Consider the following 23,426-nt stretch of genomic DNA (forward strand, 5'->3'; position numbering starts at 1 on the left):
CCTGAGTGACATGGGTCTCTTCATAATCATGGCACATGAAAGCCAAGTATCAGGGCAGGGAGCAGGGCAGGCTTAGGAAATACAGGGTTTTTCCTTGAAAATCCAGATGTTAGAAAATAGTATTGAGTATGAAGCAGAATGGTATGAATTCCTACCAGGATACTGTGCCAGAAGGAGCAAATGCTTTTCCAGACAAGGATGAATTACAATGAATCACAGAATAGCTTCAATTGGAAGGGACCTCAAAGATCATCTTCTTCCAATCCTCCTGCCCTGGGCAAGGACACCTTCCAACCTGGATCTTGGATTAGTATGTGGGAACAGGGAAGGGATTCCTCTTCCACGAGCAGTTTTGATGAGGCCGTGGCTCGTGTAAAGTGTCCTGCTCTGGTGTCCACATCTTTGAAATAACTTTGATGGAAAATTGGAGAACTCACAGGAAAAAATCATGGACTCTCAGGCTGGAAATGGGTCCTCCAGAGATTAATTTAAATGGCTTTGTTTTATTAATTTATCAAAGTGGCTGTTGAGGGGTACTTCAAGCGAGATATGGGAAAATAGACAGGGGCAGTTCAGAATCCTGGACTGGCCACACAGCAGAATGAGAAACAGCAGCATGGTGTTAGTCAGACTAATGAAAACAAAGTGTGTAATTTCAACATTCATTGAAGCAGAGTTCTTAGAAAAATCCTAAGCCCCCTGAAGGTTTATGAGCTCCAGCTATGTGTTTCCCAGAACACTGGATCCTGTGCAAGCTGCCAGGCTGGGTGCCAGCGTGATTGGGTAAAGTCATGCCTGGCAGAATGGTCTGGCAACTCTTCGCACCTCTAAGTCTCTAACCTGCCACTGGGATCCTTCATCTCAGGTACCTTTTATTTTATTTTAACTGCTTTAGGTCAATGAGACACTGTAACAATAGTTGCATGGTTATTTTTAAACTGCTCTTCCAGGAATTCCCCTTTCTTCATATATTTGCCTTGTCGTCTCATGGCCCCAGCAGAGGCTTTACTACTCTAGTCCCCTTTTTGAAGAAGTTCTTAAGGAGGAAAAAGTCATCATGCAGTACACGACACAGTCATCCACCATGCCAGTGGTCTGTCTGAGTAGTCCTAACCAGCACCAAGTATCTCCTAAGCAGTGAAAACATGTTTGGTTTCTAGGGTATAGAGCTTACAGCTCTGGGGAAATTTCACCAGAAAGAATTTCACAATTTTCTGTAAATTACAGGCAAGATCCTCCACCCTGCTAATTTCTTATTCATTGAGACACTGTTTCTCTTTCCCTAATGACAGTTCTCCACGGGGGAGTAGCTTGGTAGCTTCCTGTGACTCTAACACAACTCAGAGTTTGCTCTGAAGCTGCTTGCACTAGCTAGGGCTTGCCCAATTTAAACATCCAGGGAATTAGCCTGAGCTGGTGGTCATTAACACCGATTCTTAGATGTGTGGAAATTATTGTACACAGGCTGGTTACAGAAAATAACCTTATATCCACTGATAAAAGATTAATTACATCGACTGAAAGGTTACAAATGTTTACAATCATGACAATTTCTAGAACAGAAGTAAGAGCAATAAATTACAGAAACTAGTTAATGAAATCACCTGGACTGAGAAGCACGAGGACTTGGCATGGAACGAGGAGTGGCATGGAATTTTTTAGCTCTCTCAGTACAAAAAACATTTGAAATTAGTGTCCTGAATAATGTCTAAATATTTTAGGAGGCGACTCCAGCCTTCTGTGGTTGTATATCTATGGAATGATATTGAGGATGAACAAAGAATCTGAGCAATAATATAAGTGGTAAATGAACAAAGAATATGGTGACTCAGAGGTCGACTTGTGCATGGAAAACATGAGAATTGTTCCCACCTTAGAACCAGCAGAGGAAAGTCCAAAGCTCCATGAAAGGGTCTTTAGTAATCTTTGATGAACAGCAGAGAGGAGGAGAACCTGTGTGAAGATTAAAAATTCAGTGTTAGGTGTGACTCCTCAACCAGACCAGCATCCACCTCCACCTTGTGAGACAGGGGAAGAGAAAAAGAGGACAAAATAAAAAACAGGTGTAAGGACAGGCTATCCCATCCAGAATAAAGTCTAGAGATTAAGGTGTTCAAAAGGGCTTGAAACCTGCACCCTAAGACCTGAAATAAGAAACAGTTGGGCTACAGGTCTGGTATCCAGACAGAGGCAGTGTCACAGCAGAGAATAAAAAAAGGCACCTTGCTTTCAATGGAGAAAAGGAGCCTGGATGTTTTTGGAAGAAGAAAAGTTATGGAGTAAGCAGGAAGGATAAAAAAAGGAATGCAAATTTGCTACAATGATTTTTTAGTTTACTAATCTAGATTCTCTCTGGACAAAGGAAATGTTCTGGGTTCTTTTACCAGGATTTCAACACGTTTTTAAAGTAATTTCAAATGTGAGTATTAACTAGAGTCAAGATGAGAAGGAATGCAAAGATACAGTTTTCAAAAAGGGAAAAATAATGGGGCATCTTAAAGAAAAGAGGCCCTGCACTGTAAAGAAAATTACTGAAAATGCACTGAAGTGGATTTTAGGACCCACACTCATAAACACTGTCATTAGGGACCTTCACAATGAAACACACTGGGAAACACTGCTGTGCAGCTGAAAATCAACTGGTTGCAGCAGAGGTGTGAAGACTGCCTGTCATGGAACCTTGTGTTCCTGACTGCTGATGAGCTGCTAATTAGGATTCCTGGTATAAAGTACTACAGTTAAATAAAAAAATAAAAAATAAAAAAAAAGACCATGCAAACCACCTAATTGTGTGCTTACTGTAGTGGTTTCACATGTGGCAGGACAAACGTTTTCCATGCAGATTAGAGGTATAATTTAGCATGTCTACATTCAGAAAAGGTTACTTAAACCTTGAGGAGGTGCAGAGGGTTAACGAGATTCTGAGTAGAATGGAAATTTAGTCTCTGACAAGCTAAACTCTTTCAGACTTTGTTCTAAACTTTCAAAACACAGTTTAAGAAGGGATAGAGTTGCTGCCTATAAATATACCAGGAATAAAAGCTGCCAAAAGGGCAGCCTTCACATACAAGCAAATAAATTCAATTGAAAGAAAAATTCAAAGAAGATTCATAAATGCTGAGGTTTTATAGCAAGACCAAGAAAACACAGGGCAGGAGGATGACCACTGCTTTCCACATGTGGCTTCATCAGGTTGGGAGGGAAGCCACAAAGCTGCTTTTTAAAAAGAGGGATCAAACTCAATGCCCAGGCAAGGATTTGTCAGTCCTAATTTGGACACAGCTATCGGTAAAACTCTTGTTCTGCTTGCTGCAATTAAAAGGATTGATGTATTCACTGCTAAAGAGAGACTGTGACACACCTCAGTGTTCTTGGAAGTGCTTGCCTGTTTCAAATCTCCATATTTTTGTCCTGCTGGAACAAGAATATAGCTGGTGCTTGTCAGCAGCTGCTGGGGAGATTGCTTTCCTACCTGGAACATACTGACACAAGGATCCAGAGGCTCCTATGTAGATTTTGTCTGAAGTCAGATTTTTTCAGTTGAAAGAAGTTTTGGTATTTTGAGACCCAGGGCTCAAGCAAGCTTCTTAAAATAAAATTCTGCTTCCCATTATTCAAGCTGTTTTTAACCAAAAGGCAACAATGAGCATGTAAACACTATACATTATAAATAGTGTATACAAATACAAAAATGTGCATTTTAAACCACCCCTACTACAGCTGCTAGAATTCATAGTTTTAAAGCAGCTCAAACACCTCAGGTTGGCCCAAGTTCAGGAGCTCCCAGGCCAGTTTGTACTGCATCCTACAGTTTGGCCACAAAGAGCAGACTGGGATCTAGGCTGGGTCTAGAACCCCACAGCACAGGTGCTGGCGTTCCTCTGAAACTATGCACTATTACCCTAGACATCCAAGGGAAAGCAACTAGCTAATTAACTCTCCTCAAAATATCCCTTGTCATCCCACCCTCAGGCACTGGAAGCTGAGTATTCCCTGGAGACTCTGAAATTGTGTTGGTGTAGGGCTTGGGCAGCTGATGGCACCAGCACAACGAATGTACGGATGTGGAGATGAAAGTATAGATGTGCAATTGATGCAATTGCAAAGCAGGCTAACATCCCCTCGATGGAAAGACTCTTGCTTAGTCAATTCTACCAAATCTCAGTAATGAAACACCAATTGCAGGTACCTGTACCTGGGATTCACTTCAGTGAGTGACATAGACCAGCCTGATTTTGTTTGGAAATCATCCACGGGATTTAACTCTAAATTGTGAATAGGCAGTATAGCAGCACTGATAAAACAGTGTCTGCTGTTTTTGACATTAAAAGTAACAGACAAAAAACCCTCAATGAGCTCAGGAATTCACTACTATGTCCCGTGGGAAAGAATTACTGGTACAATTTTGAATCAGGCCCAGAGTGCCAAAATTCTTCTAGACATCCAAGCCTTTCCTTAACATGAGTTGATTTTCCTGGGAATGACATCCTTTTCCTGAGAATAAACCCTTTTACAAGCATTTAGAGGTTGTCCCTCCCTACAGCACTGGAGCTAAAACAAGATCAGCCAGTGTTTCCAGAAGTACACCCACTCTATCTCAGCCTGGTGCATCTTGTGCTGCGCAGGATTGGAGAAGCTCCCTGGTATGCCAGTGCTTTGTGCCTCGGGCTGGATCTGTGCTGAGCTGGGCACAAGTTTGGTGCTGTGTATTTCTAGACAGCTCACAGCAAAGAAGGGCACAGAGCTGGGCTGTTTGCAGGGGGCTGAATCCCTCTGATCAGATCTCCCCTGACATAATTCTGATGGAGAATCCCAGGGGACAGCTTTTGGTGAGGATATAGCACCGGTGTGAACCTTGTACAGGACAACAAACCCCTTGCGCTCTTCCCTGTGTGGCCTGCAACACTCACGGAATGTGGCTGTGATTTACAGACTCCAGCATTCCCAGGAGGCACTATCCAGACCAAGTGCCCTGATGATGGAGTCACCTTTCGTTCTAAGTGTCCACAGCTGCCAAGTGTCATCTCTACAAAAGAGCTGACAAAGTGTAAGAGATCACAGGTGGAAAGAAGACACGCGCAGTTACAGCAGCCGTGATATGATATGCTCACCCTCGAAGAGCAATAGAGAGGGAGGACAATGAAACCTAAGAACGCCAGGGCAGCAAAGAGAATGCAGGGTAACCTCCCTGGAGAAGCAAGCAGAATATCATTGATAGACTCAGGTGTGAGGTGGGAAACTCCACAGGGCTTGTCTTCAAAAATAGGGTAGACTGAGTCTGTTATTCCTCTGCTGTATACAACTGCCTTCTTCTTCTCCCTTCAGGATAAAGACCATTTAGATAAACGACAGGATCATGAGCAGGAAAAAAACATTGGAATGACAGTTTATGGTTTGTTTTCCTCCTACAGCCCTGTTTCCTTGAGCCTTGGCAAATGTCTTCTTATCCGATGGTTCAGTTTATCTGGTATTGGAAGGGGCAAGGTGGATCAGGACAATCACATTGATCCCACCTGCAGGTCACCCCTGGAGGCACAGTTCTCTGTCAAGACCAGGAGTGAGCAACCATCTCTGGCACAGCCCACAGCAGAAGCCCATGGTGTCAGGTAGCCAATGGCCAGCAGCTTATGTCTCCAGCTGCAAACTTTTTGGCACATATTCCTTCTGCTCAGCACAAAATCCAGCCCCAACCAGATCTTCTGTACCGCTTGATGGATCTTGAGCCTTCTTGCAGCAATGGCAAGCCTGTGGATATGGATGTATCCACACAGCTCTGCTGAGCACATTCATAAAGGAAGGTGTTGGGTTGACCAGTGATTTGGGCTGGGAAAAAGCTGGGCAGACTGGTTTAGCACAGGCGTGGAGCCTATGGGGCATGGCACAGGGCTGGGACTCTGGCAGTGCTGCAGAGCAAGGCACAGTATCCCACTAACTTGTCCAGTACCTTTTTGTGTGTGCACAAATTACATATTGAGGGAAAGGATTTTCCCATTCCCTTCTGCACCACATGAAAAAAAATAATTTGCTGGTTGGACTCAGACTTCCTGCTGGATGATTTTCGTTGATTGTTCTGTAAATCTGCTATCCCGAGAGACTAAGTGCTCATTCCCCGCTCTCTGGTGTGATACAAGCCAGGGTGCTATGGGAACAGAGTTCACTCCACCAGGCTGGGCAGCCATGCCTGCTTTGCTCCTTCTTTACATGGAAATCACTCTTGCCCCCAAACAGCCCTGGGGCCCCATACATGCTGTTTCTGTTCCTGACACTTTTGTGATGGGAGAAACAAAACCATGGGCAAAAAATGAGAGGACATTTCACCCAAGATTTATTTAACAGCAGGATGGGGTGGATTTTTTGTTTTGGTTTGGGTTTTGTTTCTTTCTTGATAATCCCTGATGCTTACTTCACTTTCTTCTTGGCAAGTGGTGAGCTGACATCACCACAACCCTCTGGTCTCTTCTAATGTGTTTCATTAGCTGATTAAAGCCCACCCTCATGATGTGCATTCTTGCTTGCACCAAATTTGCAGCACTTTGCATCTACCAGCATGGACTGCAGTCTGCTTCCATGTGCTTGGTCACTTGTGGTGCAGGACCTTGTTCAAAGCTTTTTGGTATCCAGGTCCACTGTATACATACACATAGCAGCACCCATATGCTTCCTGCAACCTCTGAGGAGCAGGAGAAAGACTTCTGCCCCGAGTGGAGCTGTGCCATCCTCCAGCCTCCACAGAAATGCTCTTCTTACCTGTACATCAGCAAGAGGAGGGGACATCCACCTCTGAGGAGTCCCTCACCCACCACTGAGGAGAAGGGACAGCCTTGGGGGGAGGGGGTCTGCACCTCAATACAGCAGGCTCCTTCACCCACTGCTGAGGAGAGTGGACACCCACCACTGAGATGCCCTTTGCTCAGGGGTCCCAACACCATTACTGAGGACAAGGGACAGCCACTATCAAAGGGTTCTTCACCCAACTCTGAGAAGCCATCCATGATGGTGGGGTCCCTGGCTGACCACTGAGGAGAGGGGACAGTCATGGCCAAGGGGTGCCAGCTTCATTGCTGAGGAGAGCAGGCACCCACTGATAAGGACTGCAAAACCCCATGGCTGACTGATCCCAAACTTATCACTGAGGAGAGGGGATACCCACTGTTGGATGATCCCAACCACAGCACTGAGGAGAGGGGACGCCGACTACTGAGAGCTCCTTCACTCATCACTGTGGAGAGGGGACACCCACTGGCTCAGGGGTCTTTCAGCTACTGCTAGGGAGAAGGACCCCCACCCTTGAGGGATCCTTGAACCATCACTGAGGAGAGAGAACACCCGTAGGAACTGAGGAGCAGACTGGGCTCCCCCGGCCCCGGCTCCACCGTATGTCCCGGCGGGGGACTAGAGTGGGGTAGGGGCAGCCCCGGGGGGAGTCCCGGGTTCGAGCCAGGCTCACCTGGCCGGACCGTGCGGCGGCAGACTTTGGCTCCAGCCCCTATAAAAGGTAACGGAGGCGTGAGTCAGAGCCGCCGCCTCCTCCCCGCCCGCTCTCACTTACGTGCGGCCGGGCGGGCGGGCAGGCACGGAGCCGCCGTCCCGCACCCGCGCACTTGCCGGAGATGAACCGCGCCGGACTGCGGGTTTCGCTCCTGCTCCTGCTCCCGCTCCTGCTACTGCCCGCCCTGGGCCGTGCCGGCTCCGAAAGCGAGACCGACCAGGAACACGGCGGCGAGGAGCTCCCTCATTCCCCGGGGAAAGGTGAGCGGGGGTCCCTCAGTGCGCGGGGCTCCACGAGTCGTGGGGAACCCCGCTGCTGCCTTTGGGGTCCCCGTGAAGGAGGCGCCTCGGAGCTTAGTTTGGGATGGCCGGAGCTTGAGCACCCTGATGCGTGCAGCGCCCCAGTACTGAGTTTGGGGTCTCTGATACATGGGGTGCCCTGATGTACAGGATTCCCTCCCTTGCTGGGCTGGGAGTCCTTGATGAGTGGAGCGCCTCAGTGCAAGAGGTGTTGGATTTGGGATGTCTGATGCTTTGTGGAGAGGTGTCCTCAACGCCAGGGAGTTCTCCCCTTGCTTGGTTTGGGGCGGGGGGGCTGCTGTACCTCCTGCTGCACCCGTGTTAGAGCTTCAGGTGCGCCCCAGGATGAGGTGCTCCCCGTGGAGATGAGTCTCCCCAGCATCGCCCAGCTGCGGGCGCTGCACCTCCCAGCACGTCCCTGCCTTTGTCCCTGCTCCCGCCAACTCCCGTGCGGCTCGACTAGCCCGACCCCTGCCCAGGGGCTGGCCCCTCGCTTTGTCCGCAGCCCTTTTCCCTCACTAAGTCTCTCTTGCATCAGTCTGAGGGGCTCAGAACTCACTGAGATGGGGGCGGCGGCGGGGGGGGGCGCGGTACAAGGGTTGCGCACCAAGCAGCCCTTGCTTGCTCCCGGGGACCGCCCGGAGATTCCAACCCTGCACCCCGGCGTGGTGAACGGTGAGCAGTCCCCTTTATCCTGCAGAATGTCGGCTGGGCTGCCCTGCATCCACCTCGTCCCCCCCGGCTCACCAAGAACGGGGTCTGGCCCTGCTGCAGAGTTGGAGGGGGGCTGCCTCACGGCTGGCGATGGGGGACGAGGGACGTGACAGAACGCAGGGCTGCAGGGTTGTGTGCCCCTCCTCCTCCCCGTGAGATGTCTTGCTGGTAGTGTAGAGGTTTTCAGAGTTACAGGTTCAGGGAAAAAGTCCTGGGTCTTTGGTCTTGGTCCCTGTTCTGATTGGAAGCTACAGCGCTGCCAGCGCTCTGCAGGGATTTTGGGGGAGGGCTGTGGATTTGATCTTCTGGGGCTGAGTGCTACACTGGGACATTGTCCCTGGTCATGCTCCTTGTCCTCGCTTTGCCCACAGGTTTGTTTCCTGGGCTCAGCCTCATAGCGTGTCCTTGGTTTTGCCTCTGGTAAGGAGTTATCCTGACCAGTGCCAGGACAGCTGCCCTGTGGTAAGGACCAGGAATGTTTCGTACCAGAAGCTGCTTTTGTTACTGCAATGAATCACTTTTCTTACCAGAGCCGTTCTTGCCGGGCTGAGCACTGGACAGGGATGGGGATGCAGACGGTTCTTGCCACAGAGATTAAGTAACCCAGGCCACAGGGTGGGAGCTCAGCATACCGGTGTGCTGCGCTGGCCAAGGGGCTGGACACCGCGTGAGGTTTGGGATGGGTGGGTGGGAGCACTGGAATGGAGAAGGGGAAAGGCAGTGGCCAAGAGGTCAGTAGGGAACAGGCAAGTTAGCCCATGCTATAGCAGTGTTAGAGGCTGAAGATCTGGATGGAATCCCATGAGAAGCAGGTCATGGCTGGAACACTCTAAAGCTCCTACCAGGTGCCAGGAGCTGCGTGTCTCAGCACCTCTGCTGGTGGTGAGCTGGTTCCCTCTTCCTTGAGGCTTGTGCATGAGGTAGGGCTCGTGGCTCTCCAGACATGGCACATGCTCACGGATTTGCCATGGGGTTGCTCCCTGAGAAGACTCTGGCTTGCCCAGAGACCTGAGTCCCATATTAAGTGTGTCTTTGGGAAATAGTATCTCCCGTTCCCTGTTTCCTCTCCCTCCTATTCAGAGTGTCTTGCTCTCAGTGTCCTCTTCTTGCTTATTCCCCAATATCCTTTTCCTCCAAGTGAACCTATTTTTCTTGCTTAATACTCCTTAATCATATCTCTCCCCAGCTCCAAGCACTGATCTGTCCTCTGGGATTTCCCCATTTTTATCCCTTTTGATGGGATGGTTCTTTCTCTGCAGCGCTCTGATTGTTTCCTGTTTCCCCCAGCACTTGCTGGGGAAGCTGGGTTCAGAAGGAGAAGGAACATGCCCTGGAGTAAAGCCTGCCCTATGCCTTCCTCCACCCAAACCCTTGCCCCTTGCGGGGGGGCTGGCAGTCTTGGGCTCCACAGCGCAGGCAGTTGTCCCCCAGGAGAACAAAGAACAATCCCTGCAGCAACCTGTGCTACCAGTGGCAGATTAAAGGCTGATCCCAAAGGCTTGCAGTGGGTCCAAGTTCACAAACACAAAGGGGCTTTAATGCAGCCAGGCTTGGGAGGGATCAGTGCCCCCATGGCAGCACATGGGGTGGTGTCCTGAGCTGAAGGTACGTGGGTGCTGCTGCATGGGGCTGTGTCTGGATGGGGAAAACAGGGAGGAGGTGGGGCTGGGATGGCACAGCCCTCCCATAGAGACACTTCCAGTGGGGTTTGGATGAAGGATGTTCAGGTTATGCACCCCGCTGCCCAGACCTTATGCCTGTGCCAAGTTTGCAACAGACTGGAGAGCTCGCTTTGGGCAGTGTGAGCACAGTGGCACAGTCCAGGTACCCCAATCAAGTTACTGCTTTCAAGGGACAGGGTGTTTGGATGTGTGTTGTAGGCTGGAACCTGGTTGCTGTGGCTGGTCCCCACTTTGGGACCTGCACTCTGTGCATCTCTGCGTGTCCTGGTACCTTCTGGCCTGCTGACCCTCAAGAATAACACCCCACCCACCTTCTCTTCTGGGCCATGAGCTCCACTGATCCCTTCATAGCCTGGGACAGGGCACAGCAAGCTGGTCCTGGTCTGGCATCTGTGAGCTGAACTCATCCCTTGGGGTTTAGAGCCAGGTGTGGCTCAGGATTGGGTCCCAGAGGGAAGAGGAGGCTCTGGCAGGATGCCAGCACTCCCTGTGGCTGAGCACAGGGCACCGCGTGCCCAGCTGATGAGAGCAGTGTGGAAGAGCTAGAAGCGAGCCTGCTGTGCTGCCTGCCACACACAAGCCATCGAACTTCCAGAGCTTAAGGCGAGCAGATAGCACAAGTGTCTGTGTAGCTGTCAGGCAGCATCCACACTGTGAACAGCACTGTGTTTCAGTGTTGTCAGGTACCCTGCAGCAGCCTCAGACTGCATAGACCCTAAAATATGAAAAAGTCAGGATGGGGGGTGCAGACCCACAGGGCAAACCCCCTGGCCTCCTTCCTTATTGTTTGGCTCTGCTGAGGGCTGCCTCCTGGTCTGTGCAAACGATCCTGAGTCCTTGGGGTGCACAGTCCATTCCTGTGTGCCCTTGGTGAGGTCTCCTGTGCACAGCTTGCTGCATCAGTGCCTTTCCTATGTGGGACTCACAGCAGCCAGTGGTTGAGCTGGCTCCTCACGCTGCCAAAAGCTGCTCCTACCCTTCCTCCCGGGCTGCAGGACATGCGGAGCAGCACGCTGGTAATGGCAGCGTCTGCCTGAACTCGGCAGGAGAGTGTTGTTGGATGGTGTTGGATGTCAAGGAGGGAAGGGAGCTGGCACTTGCAGCAAAGCCTGTATCCCAGAATGGGAGGGTTGAGTGGGAGCAAGGAACAGCAGGAGAAAGCACAAAGGGAGGGTGTGAAGAGGGGAAACTCGTGGGAAACTTGGCAGGATCGCAGGCTGCTGTGGAAAGGCGGGTGGCAGGCAGTACTCAGGTGAACTGAGGGGCTCTGCTCGGCTGAGAACGGAGGCCTGCAAGGGCAGGCAGCTCCTGTCAGCGCCCTACTGCGTTCTCCTGTTGGAAACCCTGCAAGGAACCCTCTTCTTCTTACCCCCCGGTGTGCGCATCGCATCACCAGGGCTGTTTCCCCCCGTCTTTGGGAGCGCTTTGCAGTCCCTGCCGGGGCAGTGGGTGCTCAGAGGAACGGCAGGGCATGCAAAGAGCTGCAGCACCCGCTGCAGAGGTGCAGCCACGTCTTTTGTGGCGAGCGGCAGCTGTTCAGCAGAAGGGAGACCTGGCATCACACAGCTTTTCGAAGGAGAAGACGTGGTCCGGCGGGAAGTGTGGGAGGCAGGCTGAATTATGCAAATCCACACTTGGGCAGGGCAGTGGGTTAATGTTCACGGTAAAGGATGCGAGATTGGAAATGCCCCCATGTGGAAGGGATCGGAGTAGTTAGTGCGGGGCTCCTCCGAGCCGTGCCGAGGCAGGGGCTGCTGCTGAGACTGGGCTGGCCTCGGCGGTCTCTCCTGCAGCGCTCGGTGCCTGTGCCAAGGGGCCCCAACCCTGCACAGCTGCGCTGGAGAGATGCTTGTGCTTGCCCGAGGGGGTGGCCTGGCTGTGCCGTCACTGCACCCAGATCCACGGGATGGGAAAACACGCTCAAGGGGGCTTCAGTGGGTGCATAAGAACTCATGGGTCCCTTTGGTTTTGATGCCAAGACATCCCTGGGGAAGTCCGTTGTGTTGGGGTGGATCGAACTGGCTCTTGGGCGCAGCTACGGCCTTCGGGATGTCTGAACGCTGCCGAGCTGAGCTGACAAGAGGCTGTGAGGAGGGTCCAGAGCCCCCACGGCTATTGGGAATAGGTGTGTTCTGGGAGATGTGGGAACCTGAGGTAATTGGCACAGTGCTGACACATCAGGGCAGGTGTCAGCACGGGGCTATTGCTCAATCTGTGATATGACGTTTGAGCTGCTTTCTGCCTAGACAGAGTCCCTGGAGGTGAGTGAAAAGTGGGGTGTCGGGGGAGGCTGTGCCAGTTGAGGCATGTGCAGTGAACCAAGGCACCATGTGCCAGCCCTGGGGTGCTGTGCCTTACCTGTGCCAGGACTGCCCCAGTGTGAGTGTTGTGCAGATAGTGCCAGGAGGGGTAGGAGGGTGGGAGATGATCTAGGGTGTTTCCAGAGGAGGGTCCATGTTCTCTGGATTCTGGACAGCAGGTATCCTTTGTGTGAGCAAGATGGGTGGGACAAATGAATCTCAGCTTGCCGTAGCACAGCTGGGTGCAACCCTGGGCAGTGCCATGCAAGCAGACATGGAGAGGGCACTGCAGTCTGTCCTGGGGCATATGTGTGCGTGCAGCTGAGGCTTGCCCAGTCCTCCGCTTGCTGCTCTTTCTTCCTATGCCTTTGGGAATAGCCAAGATATTCCTGAATATTGGTCTTGAGCATCAGAAATGTGACAGAGGTGAGTTGCCAGCCACGCTGGAGGGATCCCTGAAATCTGTTCCCACCTCTTCAGCGCACAGTGCCCCTGAACCAGCCTTTCCCAGCCCAGTTTGGCTGTGGTCCTCCACTCTCCTGATGCACCAAGACCCCCAGCAGTGCCCATGCCTGGATCCTCACTGAGTGGAGGGCAGGATCCTGCTGGGCTTAGGGCCTTGCATGGGACATCTGGGCCTGGGAAAGCTTGCCTCTTCCTTTCTCACCCCTCAGCTGGAATCCACTCCTATTAATAGCAAGTGCGTGTCGATAGCTCATGTCAGCAGCAGGGATGGGGGCCAGAGCAGCTCCTGCAGAGACCCTCCTGCATCCTGGCAAGGCTAGCAGACAAATGGCCTCACCAAGGGGCAGAGATCACATTTGGGCTCAACTGTACCTCTTAAATACTCCTCCATGTCATTGCTGCTGTATGAATGCCCTGGTTTGCCCCACAACTGTCCCATCCTGGCACGCTCTGATCCTGTACTCATGGGCTGGCAAGTGCCAACAGCCTGTCTGCAGTGACAATGTTCCTGGTAAGGACAAATCAGAGGAGGAGCTCATGAATTACCTGTTGTGCCAGTCAGAGCAGGCACATAATCGTTTTGGGCCATATTTCCTTGCTCGGGGCAAAGCTCGACATCAATTTGAGCTCTACATCAATCACCAGCCCTACATGGCTGGAGCTGGTTGTTTAGAAGGGCTGGTGGTAGCCAAGGTGTTTGGTCAGGTGTATCTGAGAAGAGGTTCTGGTGCACTTCTAAGGCCAGCTCCAGTGATGTGTCAGGAAACCAGGCATTGCTGGCTGCCCTGGAGGAGAGTGACAGTGTGAGGGCCAGCCTTTTGAGTACTGGGTACTCTCAGGACCTTCCCAGCAGGGCTTTGTCCCCTCTAGATCTGCACAGTGGGCACACCACTGGCTGTGGGAAGCTCAGGTCACATCTTGCCTTTCTGTGGTAACAGTGTGACCCATGGGTGACACAAGAAATGCAGAGGTCCTGGCATGGGATCCCTAATCCTCTCTCCTGCTTTTCCTGAAGAAAGGGTTTTGCATGGTAGGACCAAAAGAAGCTCTGTGTGGGTATTTGGGTGGTCATATGAATTACAACTGGGAATAGAAGCTGAGCATTTGGCCTGGCACATTTTCCTATGAAAGCCCCTCCCCACCACTGGGGCGCTCGCTGATGTAAAGAAAAGGGTTTGATGCTCATTTTCTTCCTCTGCTGTCAGTCCCAGGTGTGAGGAGGGTGTCTGCAAGGTGCAGTGCATCTTGCTGCCCAAACTCCTCATGGAGTGTGAGAGTTGCACTTGTGAAGTGCCTTGTCTTGGGGTAGTGGGAGGTTTTGTCTTCTCTGGAGCAGCTGCTGTTACAGCTGCTCAGTAGTGGAAGCCAGTATCTCTGATTTCTCCTTTTTAAGGATGACAACAAAATGTCAGCCCTGGGGTTTTCCCTCTGACTGACAAGTGCAGGGGACCTGGCCGTGCTCCGAGGAGGCAGTACCCTCTGGAAACATGCCCTTTGCTGGGACAGAGGGAGAAGTGGGAAAGCAAAGGTGGGGAGGGGGAAGGAAGGCAGTGTGAGTCCAGGCACCTGGCTGCCTGGCAGAGGTGTGTTAGCTGACAACCTTTCCCTTCCATTCATGTGGTTCTTTCTTTTCTTTTTTTTCAAGGCCACAGCCACTGGAGCTATGAAGGTAAATACCCTGCAGTTACTTCTGCTTTTTCTACTACCCAGCAGATCCTGGAACTGAGCCAGCCGTGGTTAATTATTACAAGGCTTCTGTGCACACTCCACGACTCACCCTTCCCTCCTGCCTGACCCTGACACAGTGCCCGTACTCAGGCATGGATGGGCTGAGGAGCTAGGGGTTCACCAGGATTTCACCAGGAAACAGCAGCTCCAATGAGGGCTTTCCCAGCCCCGTGGGTGTGGGGGGATGCCCCTCAGGGAAGGGCTCCTCCCTGAATGAGAGCTCCCCTGACTCTGTGCCAAGTGGGGAAAAGGCTGCTCTCCCCAGACTAGACTTGCAGCCCATGCTGGGACTTTGACCAGCCCAGGGATTAGCTTGTCTTCACCTCTGGCCCCTGTCACCCTCCCTCCCCATCCTGCCTGGCCCTGCTCTCCCATCAAGGCCAGGGGGGCTTCTCCACAGCACCCATGATGGGCATCACCACAGCGGTATGACAGATACACTCCTTAATGCACCATCACTCTGGGGTTTGGCTCAGCTGCTAATGCCCAGTTCCATATTTACAGGGGTCCTGCAAGGGGCTGGCCTTGGGGGCAAGCCTGGGTTTGCACTGGCCCATGACATGCTAGAAGCAGCCCTCTGCAGTGCAAAAGGAGGTTTCTGGGGCATCAGCCATGCTTATCCCAGCTGTGGTACTGGGGAGAGGTGGCCATTTCAGCAGCCAACCCAGCCATGTCAGCTGGCCCTTTGCCACAGAGCCCAGGAGCACTGTGGTACCTTGCTCAAGCAGTACTGGGGGTGATACCTGCCAAAGGCCAGGCTGTGCAAGGCAGCAAGTGTGTGATGAGCTGCAGGGCAGCAGCTCTTCAGCTTGCCAAGTCCACTTGTAAATGATCTTCTTGCACTCTTCCTAAACACCCCAAAAATAGACTTTCCTGGCAGCTCACCATGCTCTGAGACCTTTCCTGATACAGCTGCATTCAGTCACATGTTGGTATAAAGCTGCTCCCAAGCAAACTTCATGGAAGCTAAACTTACATGCATGGCTACTTCCCTGGCCACTGCCAGCCCACTTCCCCAACACCCCCAAACCTTCTTTCTGGAGATCTCACTGACAGTCCCTCCCTTCCTTCTTGCACCAGACCTGAAGCACTGGAGTACAGACTACTCGGACTGTGGGGGCACCAAGCAGTCACCCATCAATGTTGACACAGCTCAGGTCATCTTCAGCCCTGACCTGCGGCCGATCCAGCTCTCGGGCTACAGCCTGCCTGCCAACAAGCAGCTCAAGCTGAAGAACAATGGGCATACAGGTAGGGGCAGAGGCAACTGCAGGGGCTGGAGCACAAGGAGAGGAGATGCTCAGACTCTCTGAGCAGGACTGGGCTTCTCTGATACCCTTTCCCTGGACACTGGCTTGCAGGCTGCAGCCCTGTTGCCTTCTAGGCCAAAAAGGAAGCACCAGGCTGTAGAAATTTTACAGGTCCATTTGTATTCCTGGATGAGGTGAGAAGCTCCAAGGTGTACAGAGCCTTTGGGAGCTGGCTCCAGGAATTTGATAATTCCACATTTTCTTTAAAAATGTGTCCCTGATATTTCCAATGCAAGTTTTCAGCCACTGGTTCCTCCCCTGCATTTCACCTTCAAAGGACTCATCAGTCTCATGATGTGACTTAGATTTTAAGTTACCTACGTAAGTTAGAGTTTAAGTTTAAGGCACAGTGTTGACCACCTTACTTTGTCCATACGTAAGGATTCTATCTCAAGATCTTAAGAAATTTTTATGGGTCTTTTTTTTCCCTTCTCTAATACTAGAATGGTTTTTGTACAGTTCTGGACACAACTTATTCACGTTATTTTAGTATCAGCCTCGCTAGTCCAGATATGGAGGAAAACCACATCTTTCCACAGCTGAGGATGGTTGGACCTGGTTGCTACCAGCTTTTTCTTGGAGAAGGCAGAATGTTTTGTGCATGCTGGTCTCTGCCAGTCCCTGAGCTAAGAAAAGGTTATGGAGAAAGCAACTTAAGAACTTGCTGACGGTGTGATAAGGCACTTCCTTGCCCTGGTAGCCAACGAGATGGAGCTGACCTGTGCATACAGAAAACTTGACAGGTCAGGCTTGCTGTGTATGGTCAGATCAGCTGCATGCTGCATGCACGGAGCTCTATATTGTGGCCTCCTGCCCTAATGTGCCTGCAGAGTTAAACTAGTTGAGCTCAGTAGTTGCTATTTTAGACACCCTGGCATCTGGTGTTGCTTGGTGTTTAGAAAAGCAGTGAGAGCATTTTCATTGGTGGGGGGGGATGTACTTTCTCACATGCTTTTAACATGCCTTTTTTTATTGTGGCAACCACTGTTCTTCTGTATAAAAATCCATAAAAAAAAAAAGTTGCAAGCCCAGTAAGATATTTGTACAGTTACTCATTTTGGGAACAAAGTATATATGCTTCATAAGCTTTTTTGAGGGCCTGAAAATGACTCAGTTAGGAGAAGGAAGAGAATGGTTTACCTATACAAAAGTGTAAAAGCAGATAAATTCATAGGGAGGGAACAGTTTCTCACTTCCTGTATTTGAGTTTTCTATCTCTGAACCCAGTGGCAAGGAATTCAAAACGGACAATGACTCATCACAGCCCTGTTACGTGGTTAGTCCCAAATCTGTGCCCCATCAGTGATGTTACTAAGGGACACCACATCTAAAAAGGAAAAATGAAAAGACCTTACATTAAAAATTAGGAGAAGGTGCTTAAAAGCATAGGACAGCCTTTCTCAGAGTCTAGGGATGCTCCCTGATATTTTTGCCACATGTCTGTTTCAGTTTAAGATTTGCTGCATTGCTGCGTAAGTCCAAAATAGCTGGATAAAGCATAATAAGGTAAAGAAAGCACAAAGTATGAATTTATGGCATCCAAAGAGGCAAAAATTTTAGCTTTAAGTGCTTTCAAAATATTTAATGCTTCTGTGCCACTAGCTCCAGTGCTGTCATACATTTGCAGGCTGCTTTATTTGAAAGCTCCCAGCTCACTAGAGTTGCAGCTCTCTGTTCAGATGCCCTGCTCTCATAGATATTCACCACTCTGCCAGTATCTTTCTCTATGAATTTCGTCCATGATGTCTTTATGTTATTCTCACTTACTGAATAAATTGTTGGATAACATTTGGCTTGGAGCTGGCCCCGGGAGTCTTTGCAGAGGGGCTCTTCACTTTCCAGCATTTTCGTAGCAGCTATTTTTGAAGCTGACGTATTTACTGCAGTATCCTACAACCTTCAGTCAGAAGTTGAACCCTGACACATTGGAAGGCTTGCCCACAGCCTCATGACAGCAAGGTTTTCTGTTATGACCAGTTTCTAGAAGCCCAGGCTGACTTTCCCTTGAGACACCTCCTGGTCTGGGCTTTATATTGTATTACTGACCTCTTCCTTCTGCTTTTGCAGTTGTCCTTGATCTGCCCGAGTCCCTGGCCCTCACTGGTGGCTATGCCCAGCAGTACCGAGCTGTACAGCTGCACCTGCACTGGGGCTCGCCATCGGGACACGGCTCAGAGCACACCGTCAATGGGCGACGCTTTGCTGCCGAGGTAAGGAGTCCTCATGGTGCTGGATGCATCTTTTCCCTCATGGTGCTGGGCAGGGAAGGCGCTGGAATGCTGTCCTGCTCCTCGCCCATGGCTCTGGTTGTCACTGGATGTAGGCTGTAACTCCTGGCCAGGATCCTAGGCAATGGAGTTCAGTGTAGCAGGCCACACTTTGGTGCTGAGCCGGACTCATGGTGAAGCCTGGTCCTGGGCTGATGGAGCAGGAGCTGTGGCAGCCCCCAGGCTGTGGAAGCCAGCTTCCCTGGAGGCTGTGAGCCTGCTTTGGGAGCTACAGGGACTGTTTACTCTGTACACACTGTCCTCTTGCTCTGCCAGCTCGCATCTGGTTTTATCCCTCCTTCTCTAGCTGCTGTCCTCAAAGTGATCCTGGCTCTGCAGTATTAGTCCCTGTTTTGCAGGACAGAGTGCTGGTTTGCTGCTCCTGACCAGGGAAGTTCCTGCAGACAGAGCTTCATGCTGGGTGCTTTGTGGCAGCAGATTCTCTTGGTCCCACCAGCATTTTCCCTCCTCTGCAGTGATACTCATCATGCCTGCATGTCTCTCACAGCCCTTGTGTCAGCAGGCTGTAGCCCTGTGGGAGTGAGCATCACCCAGTGGTGTCCATCCAGCACTGGGATTGCATTTTTCCCTTCCAGATCCATGTGGTCCACTACAATACCAAGTATGACAGCTTTACAGAGGCAATGGTTCACCCAGATGGCCTGGCTGTACTGGGAGCCTTTCTGGAGGTGAGTTCCATAGATCAGCATGGGGAGGATGGGACCGGGGTGGGCAGAGTTTTGGGGACTAGCAGAGGTGCAAGTGTACTTTGGAAGAAGGGGAGAGAAAGGGCAGAGCAGCCCTGATAAGAACTAAGGGGTCATTGGGATAGGGTGCCTCTGTCAAGGAGCAATACCTCTCGGCTGGCACTGCTGGCACCATCTTGTCTCCCCAGCCTTGCTGTTACCCTGGGGTCTCTGTGTTGCAGGTTGGGCATGGGGAGAACCAATACTACCATGAAATACTTAAGCATCTGCTCGAAATCCAAGAAGTAGGTAAGACCCTATCCCACCTTGTGTTTGTCTCAGGGGCTGCAGCCCAGCAGAGAAACCAGCTGCTCAGCAGAGCAGGGCTTCAGCAGGCAGCCCCTTTGTTTCCCCTGCCTCCAGGGCAAATCAACTGCTCTTTCTCCAGTGGCTGCAGTGGCACAGGCAGTGCCAGGCTGCCCATGACCTTCATGTTGCTGTCCACCAAGAGGTTTGTACCAGTCTCACTCCTATGATGTTTGCTCTCCCAGGACAAGAAACCTTGGTGCCCGGATTCAACATTGCAGGTCTACTGCCTGCCAACCTGAAACTGTACTTCCACTATAATGGCTCTCTGACCACCCCTCCCTGCTACCAGACAGTCAAATGGACAATCTTCAACCAGACCATGCTGCTCTCTCATCACCAGGTCTGTCAGGGCAATGAGCTCCACATTTTTCCCAGCCTCTCCTCGTAAGCTGGTGCAGGTGCCCTGTGCCAGTGGTCTGCAGCTCACCTGCTCCCAAAGGCAGGATGGATGCTATTCTGTTCACACTGCTCTCCTTCCAGATGTCAATGCTGGTTTCGACCCTGAGAAGCCCTGATGACGAGCTTTTGCAGAACAACTATCGGCCAGTGCAGAACCTGCACGGGCGACGGGTGCTGGCGAGTTTCCAGACCACCCCTTCAGTGAAGCACTCTTCTGGTAAGGAGTGTGTGAGTGTGCTCAGGCTGCTCCCAGCAGCAGAGATGCAGTGATGGGGCCGGCAGCAGGAGGCAGTGCTTTGTGTATCTTACAGAAACACAGCATCTGCATGGGTCAGACCTGCCCAGGAAGTGACATGTGGCAGCACTGGCCTTGGGGTGCTGCTCTCTCCCATTTCTGCACTTCTTTCACCCTGCCTGGGGAAGATTAGTTTCTAGAAACTTATTTTATCCTTAGTCTTGCAGACATAATAGTAGCAGGACTAGGGGATGCATAGTCAAGAGCAAACAGGCAAGTCCTAGCACTCCAGCTAGCTACTTTAATCCCAAATGCAACCGATAAAATCAGTAAGAGCTGCCAGAGGTACAAGCTTGCAGTGAACGCCCCTCCTCCAAATCCTGCAGGACAGGCAGTGCTGGGGACTCCTCCTGAAGGCTGTGCTCTGCCAAGGGGGCCTCAAAGTCATCCTGGCCAGGCACAGAGTCCCCTGTTTGAGGGATCCCTGAATTCCCACCCTCTATTTCTCCTCGAAGGCCTTTCTTGCATTGGTGATTTCCAGGCATGAGTAGAAATCACTATTAATCTTCAGGTGTGACTATCGCTCTGCATGACTGAATTTTTGCCCATTGCTGCTCTGGGAGTTTTCTGTTCAATATCCTGTTCCTTTTCTGTTCTGATGGCATTTCCTACACCTTTTGTGAAGGTGACTAATAGGAACAGCACAGGGTTGGTCCCAGGCCTCTGGGCAATGCCTCGATAACCACACAATATGGTGCAAGGCACTTCCCTCACCGTTCCACCTGCAGCCTGCTTGCTAATGGCTCTAAGCTTTTAATCACTGTGGTCTTCAGCCTGGCTAGCAGTTTCCCATGTGGCACTGCATCAAATGCTTCACTGAAGCTGGGAGAGATAAAATCTACCGCATTTTCTTTGTCTAGAATATCACTTATCAAAGAAGGATATCGGGTTAGGCTGGCATGCTCTATCTTTGGTAAACCTCTTAGATACTTTATCATATTTTCCATTTACCTCCAAGCCTTTCTTTTACTACTTTCTTGCAGAAGCTGTTCCAAAGCTTCCCAACACTGGGGCAAGGGGGCAGTTGCCTAGCTCTACCTATTTTTTTTATTATTATTTGTTATTTCTAAACAAAAATCCCCACTGTGACAAAGCTACAAAGGTCTTTGCCCCAGAAGTGCCAGGAGAATGTCCCAGTACTTTTGAATGAGGTTACTGGTCCCCTGCCTTGTGTGCACAGGATGTTTGGGGGTTTCTCCCCACATCAGTGCTAACTGCCTGCTTTAGCCCTGGGGCTGCTGAGCACTGAGATGGAGTGTTGTGGGGTCACATCTTGTTTTGCTTCCAGCTTCACCTTCTGTATCCATGCTCGTTAATCCTTTTGCCAGCCACCCCCAATTTGGGATAACCACTGCTGTTCTCAGCTGCTGGACTGAGGTGGCAGCTTTCCTGCAGCAGCCATGCAGCTGGATAGAGCCCATAGATAGTGCCACTCTGTGCACCATACCCGAGCCACGTACAGATGATAATGCAGCTCTTTATAAGCCAAGCTTTTATACTGGGCAAACATTTGTCCAGCAGGGCTCCCTCCCAGCAGGTAGGGCCGCCAAGCCATCCCATGCCAGGTGTCCTACCTGCAGTGTGTGGCTGCCTCCTCCCTCAGAGCTGCTGACCATACAGGCAACTGTCCCCATGGCTATTGCCTCCTGGGCTCATCCCAGGTGCCTCTCTGGGGTCTCCTGTGGGGTCCAGTGCAGTCATGGGGTGCTGCAGTGCTCAGCACCCTGACTGCTTCCTAGGCTGTGGCAACAACAGTGGGGGGAGTTTCTGGCTGGGCTCAGAGAGGCTCAGGTGTGGGCTCTGGTTCAGGGATCCTTTCTTCTCCCTTTCTCTCCTGCTTCTGGCAGGGTGTCAGGACTGGGCTTCCTGCAGCAAGATGCTGTGAGCTCCTGGGGACATGGCAGGCAGCTCTCTCCTGCTGATGGGTGATGGGGAGTCTTGTGGGCAACCCTATTTTGGAAGAGGGGCCCAAAGGCCTGCAGGTTTGAGACTTCCCAAAATACTTCAAAGGCAAACCCCTGACTGTGCTGTCTCTCTTTACAGGTAGTGATGATTCAGCAACAGCAGGTAGGTGAAGAGCTGGCACAAAGCGGGGGAAGGTAGGCAGGGGGTGCACCTGCCTGAGAATTGGGGTCTTGTGCAAGCCATGTGATGAGTTGGGGGGTGGGCAGCCACAGTGGGTTTGTAGGGCTGTTCTAGCATCCACGCTCCTGGTTCTCATCCTCTGGTCTTTGTCTCCTTTTCAGAAGGACACTCGAGCTCATTTCATGCAGGTAAGTGTGCTCAGCCAAGGCTGGTCCTTTGTGTCCCCTCTGGCTCCTGGGCTACTAGTCTGCTCCTTGCCTCCCCTCAGCCAGTAGTTGCAGGGGACCCGGAGTAACACGCTTGTGCTTCGCTTGCAGGAGATGTGCTGGCTGTGCTCTTTGGGGTGCTCTTTGCTGTCACAGCACTGGCCTTCCTGCTGTACATCTATAAGCACCGCAGCCAGAACGCACGGTGAGCAATGGGGAGGCGCAGGACGACAGCGCCTGGGGTTGGGATGGGTCCATGGCACAAGAATGGGGTTTAATGGTGGTTTCAGGCAACAAGACCCTCCATCTGGTCTAACAGCTCCTCCCTCTTTCTTTCCCCCCCCAGGCTGGACTCACCGACCAAATCCAAGGTCATCTACACGGCAGCCAGCACCGAGAACACCGCATAAACTCCTCACCTCTATGGCAGTCCCAGCCCCACGGGCTCAGCCTGCCACCCCACCTCTCCTCTCTCCCATCCCAGGTCAAGGAAGACCAGTGCTCCAGCATGCCTTGGCTGCATGGGCTGTGCACATGGACTGTTTGTCTGGGGGGCAGTATTTGGCCCCAAAAGATATTTTTGTTATAAAAAAGGGTAAAAAACATTAAAAAAAAAAGTAAAATCTTCCCATGGTACCAAGTGTCTCTGCTGCCTTTGTGGGAAGCTGTGGGGCAGGAAAGAGCGCCATGGGGCAGGAAAGAGCATGCTGATGCAGCTGGAACAACTGTGGAGAGGGGTGGGCAGGGACCCCTTCTCAACCAGCAAAGACAGCATCAGCCTCTATGCACCAGGCAGAGCTCCAGAGTAAGCAGCACAAGGCTTCTTCTACAGTCCAGCCCTGCCCTCCATCACTCTGGGACTTCTTCCTCCTCTTATTTGTGCAAAGTATTGGAAAAACATAGCTGTGGCTTGGTAAGGCTGAAGAAAGGCAGAGCTGAAGGTGGCAGAGCCACTGCTTGCTTGCTGGTCAGCCACCACCCAGATCACCTCTGGCTTTATCACATAGCTATATTAGCCATAACAACCCTAGATCTGTGGCTACCTCCCACCTTTCATGGTGGCTCCTGTGGAGCTGGAGCCAAGTCCCAGGGAGCTTTATGGCCATGGCAGAACCAAAAGAAACTGGCCCTG

At 51.4% G+C, this 23,426-nt stretch overlaps 1 protein-coding gene across 1 annotated transcript; it reads left to right on the forward strand.

Moving 5' to 3' along the window:
• The first annotated feature begins 7,546 nt into the window (after nt 1-7,546).
• LOC102102515 (carbonic anhydrase 9) lies at nt 7,547-22,930 on the forward strand. The gene is made up of 12 exons (XM_005527998.2): nt 7,547-7,749; nt 14,595-14,618; nt 15,758-15,928; nt 18,055-18,197; nt 18,851-18,943; nt 19,183-19,249; nt 19,492-19,649; nt 19,790-19,925; nt 22,047-22,070; nt 22,250-22,276; nt 22,406-22,499; nt 22,641-22,930. Exons 1-12 carry the CDS (start codon nt 7,611-7,613, stop codon nt 22,702-22,704), a joined length of 1,140 nt encoding a protein of 379 aa, XP_005528055.1. The 5' UTR covers nt 7,547-7,610; the 3' UTR covers nt 22,705-22,930.
• The last annotated feature ends 496 nt before the right edge of the window (nt 22,931-23,426 follow it).

This window comes from Pseudopodoces humilis, chromosome 4 (assembly GCF_049639895.1).
Source record: "Pseudopodoces humilis isolate 2021_Gansu_Grassland_sample_001 chromosome 4, ASM4963989v1, whole genome shotgun sequence".
NCBI lineage: Eukaryota > Metazoa > Chordata > Aves > Passeriformes > Paridae > Pseudopodoces > Pseudopodoces humilis.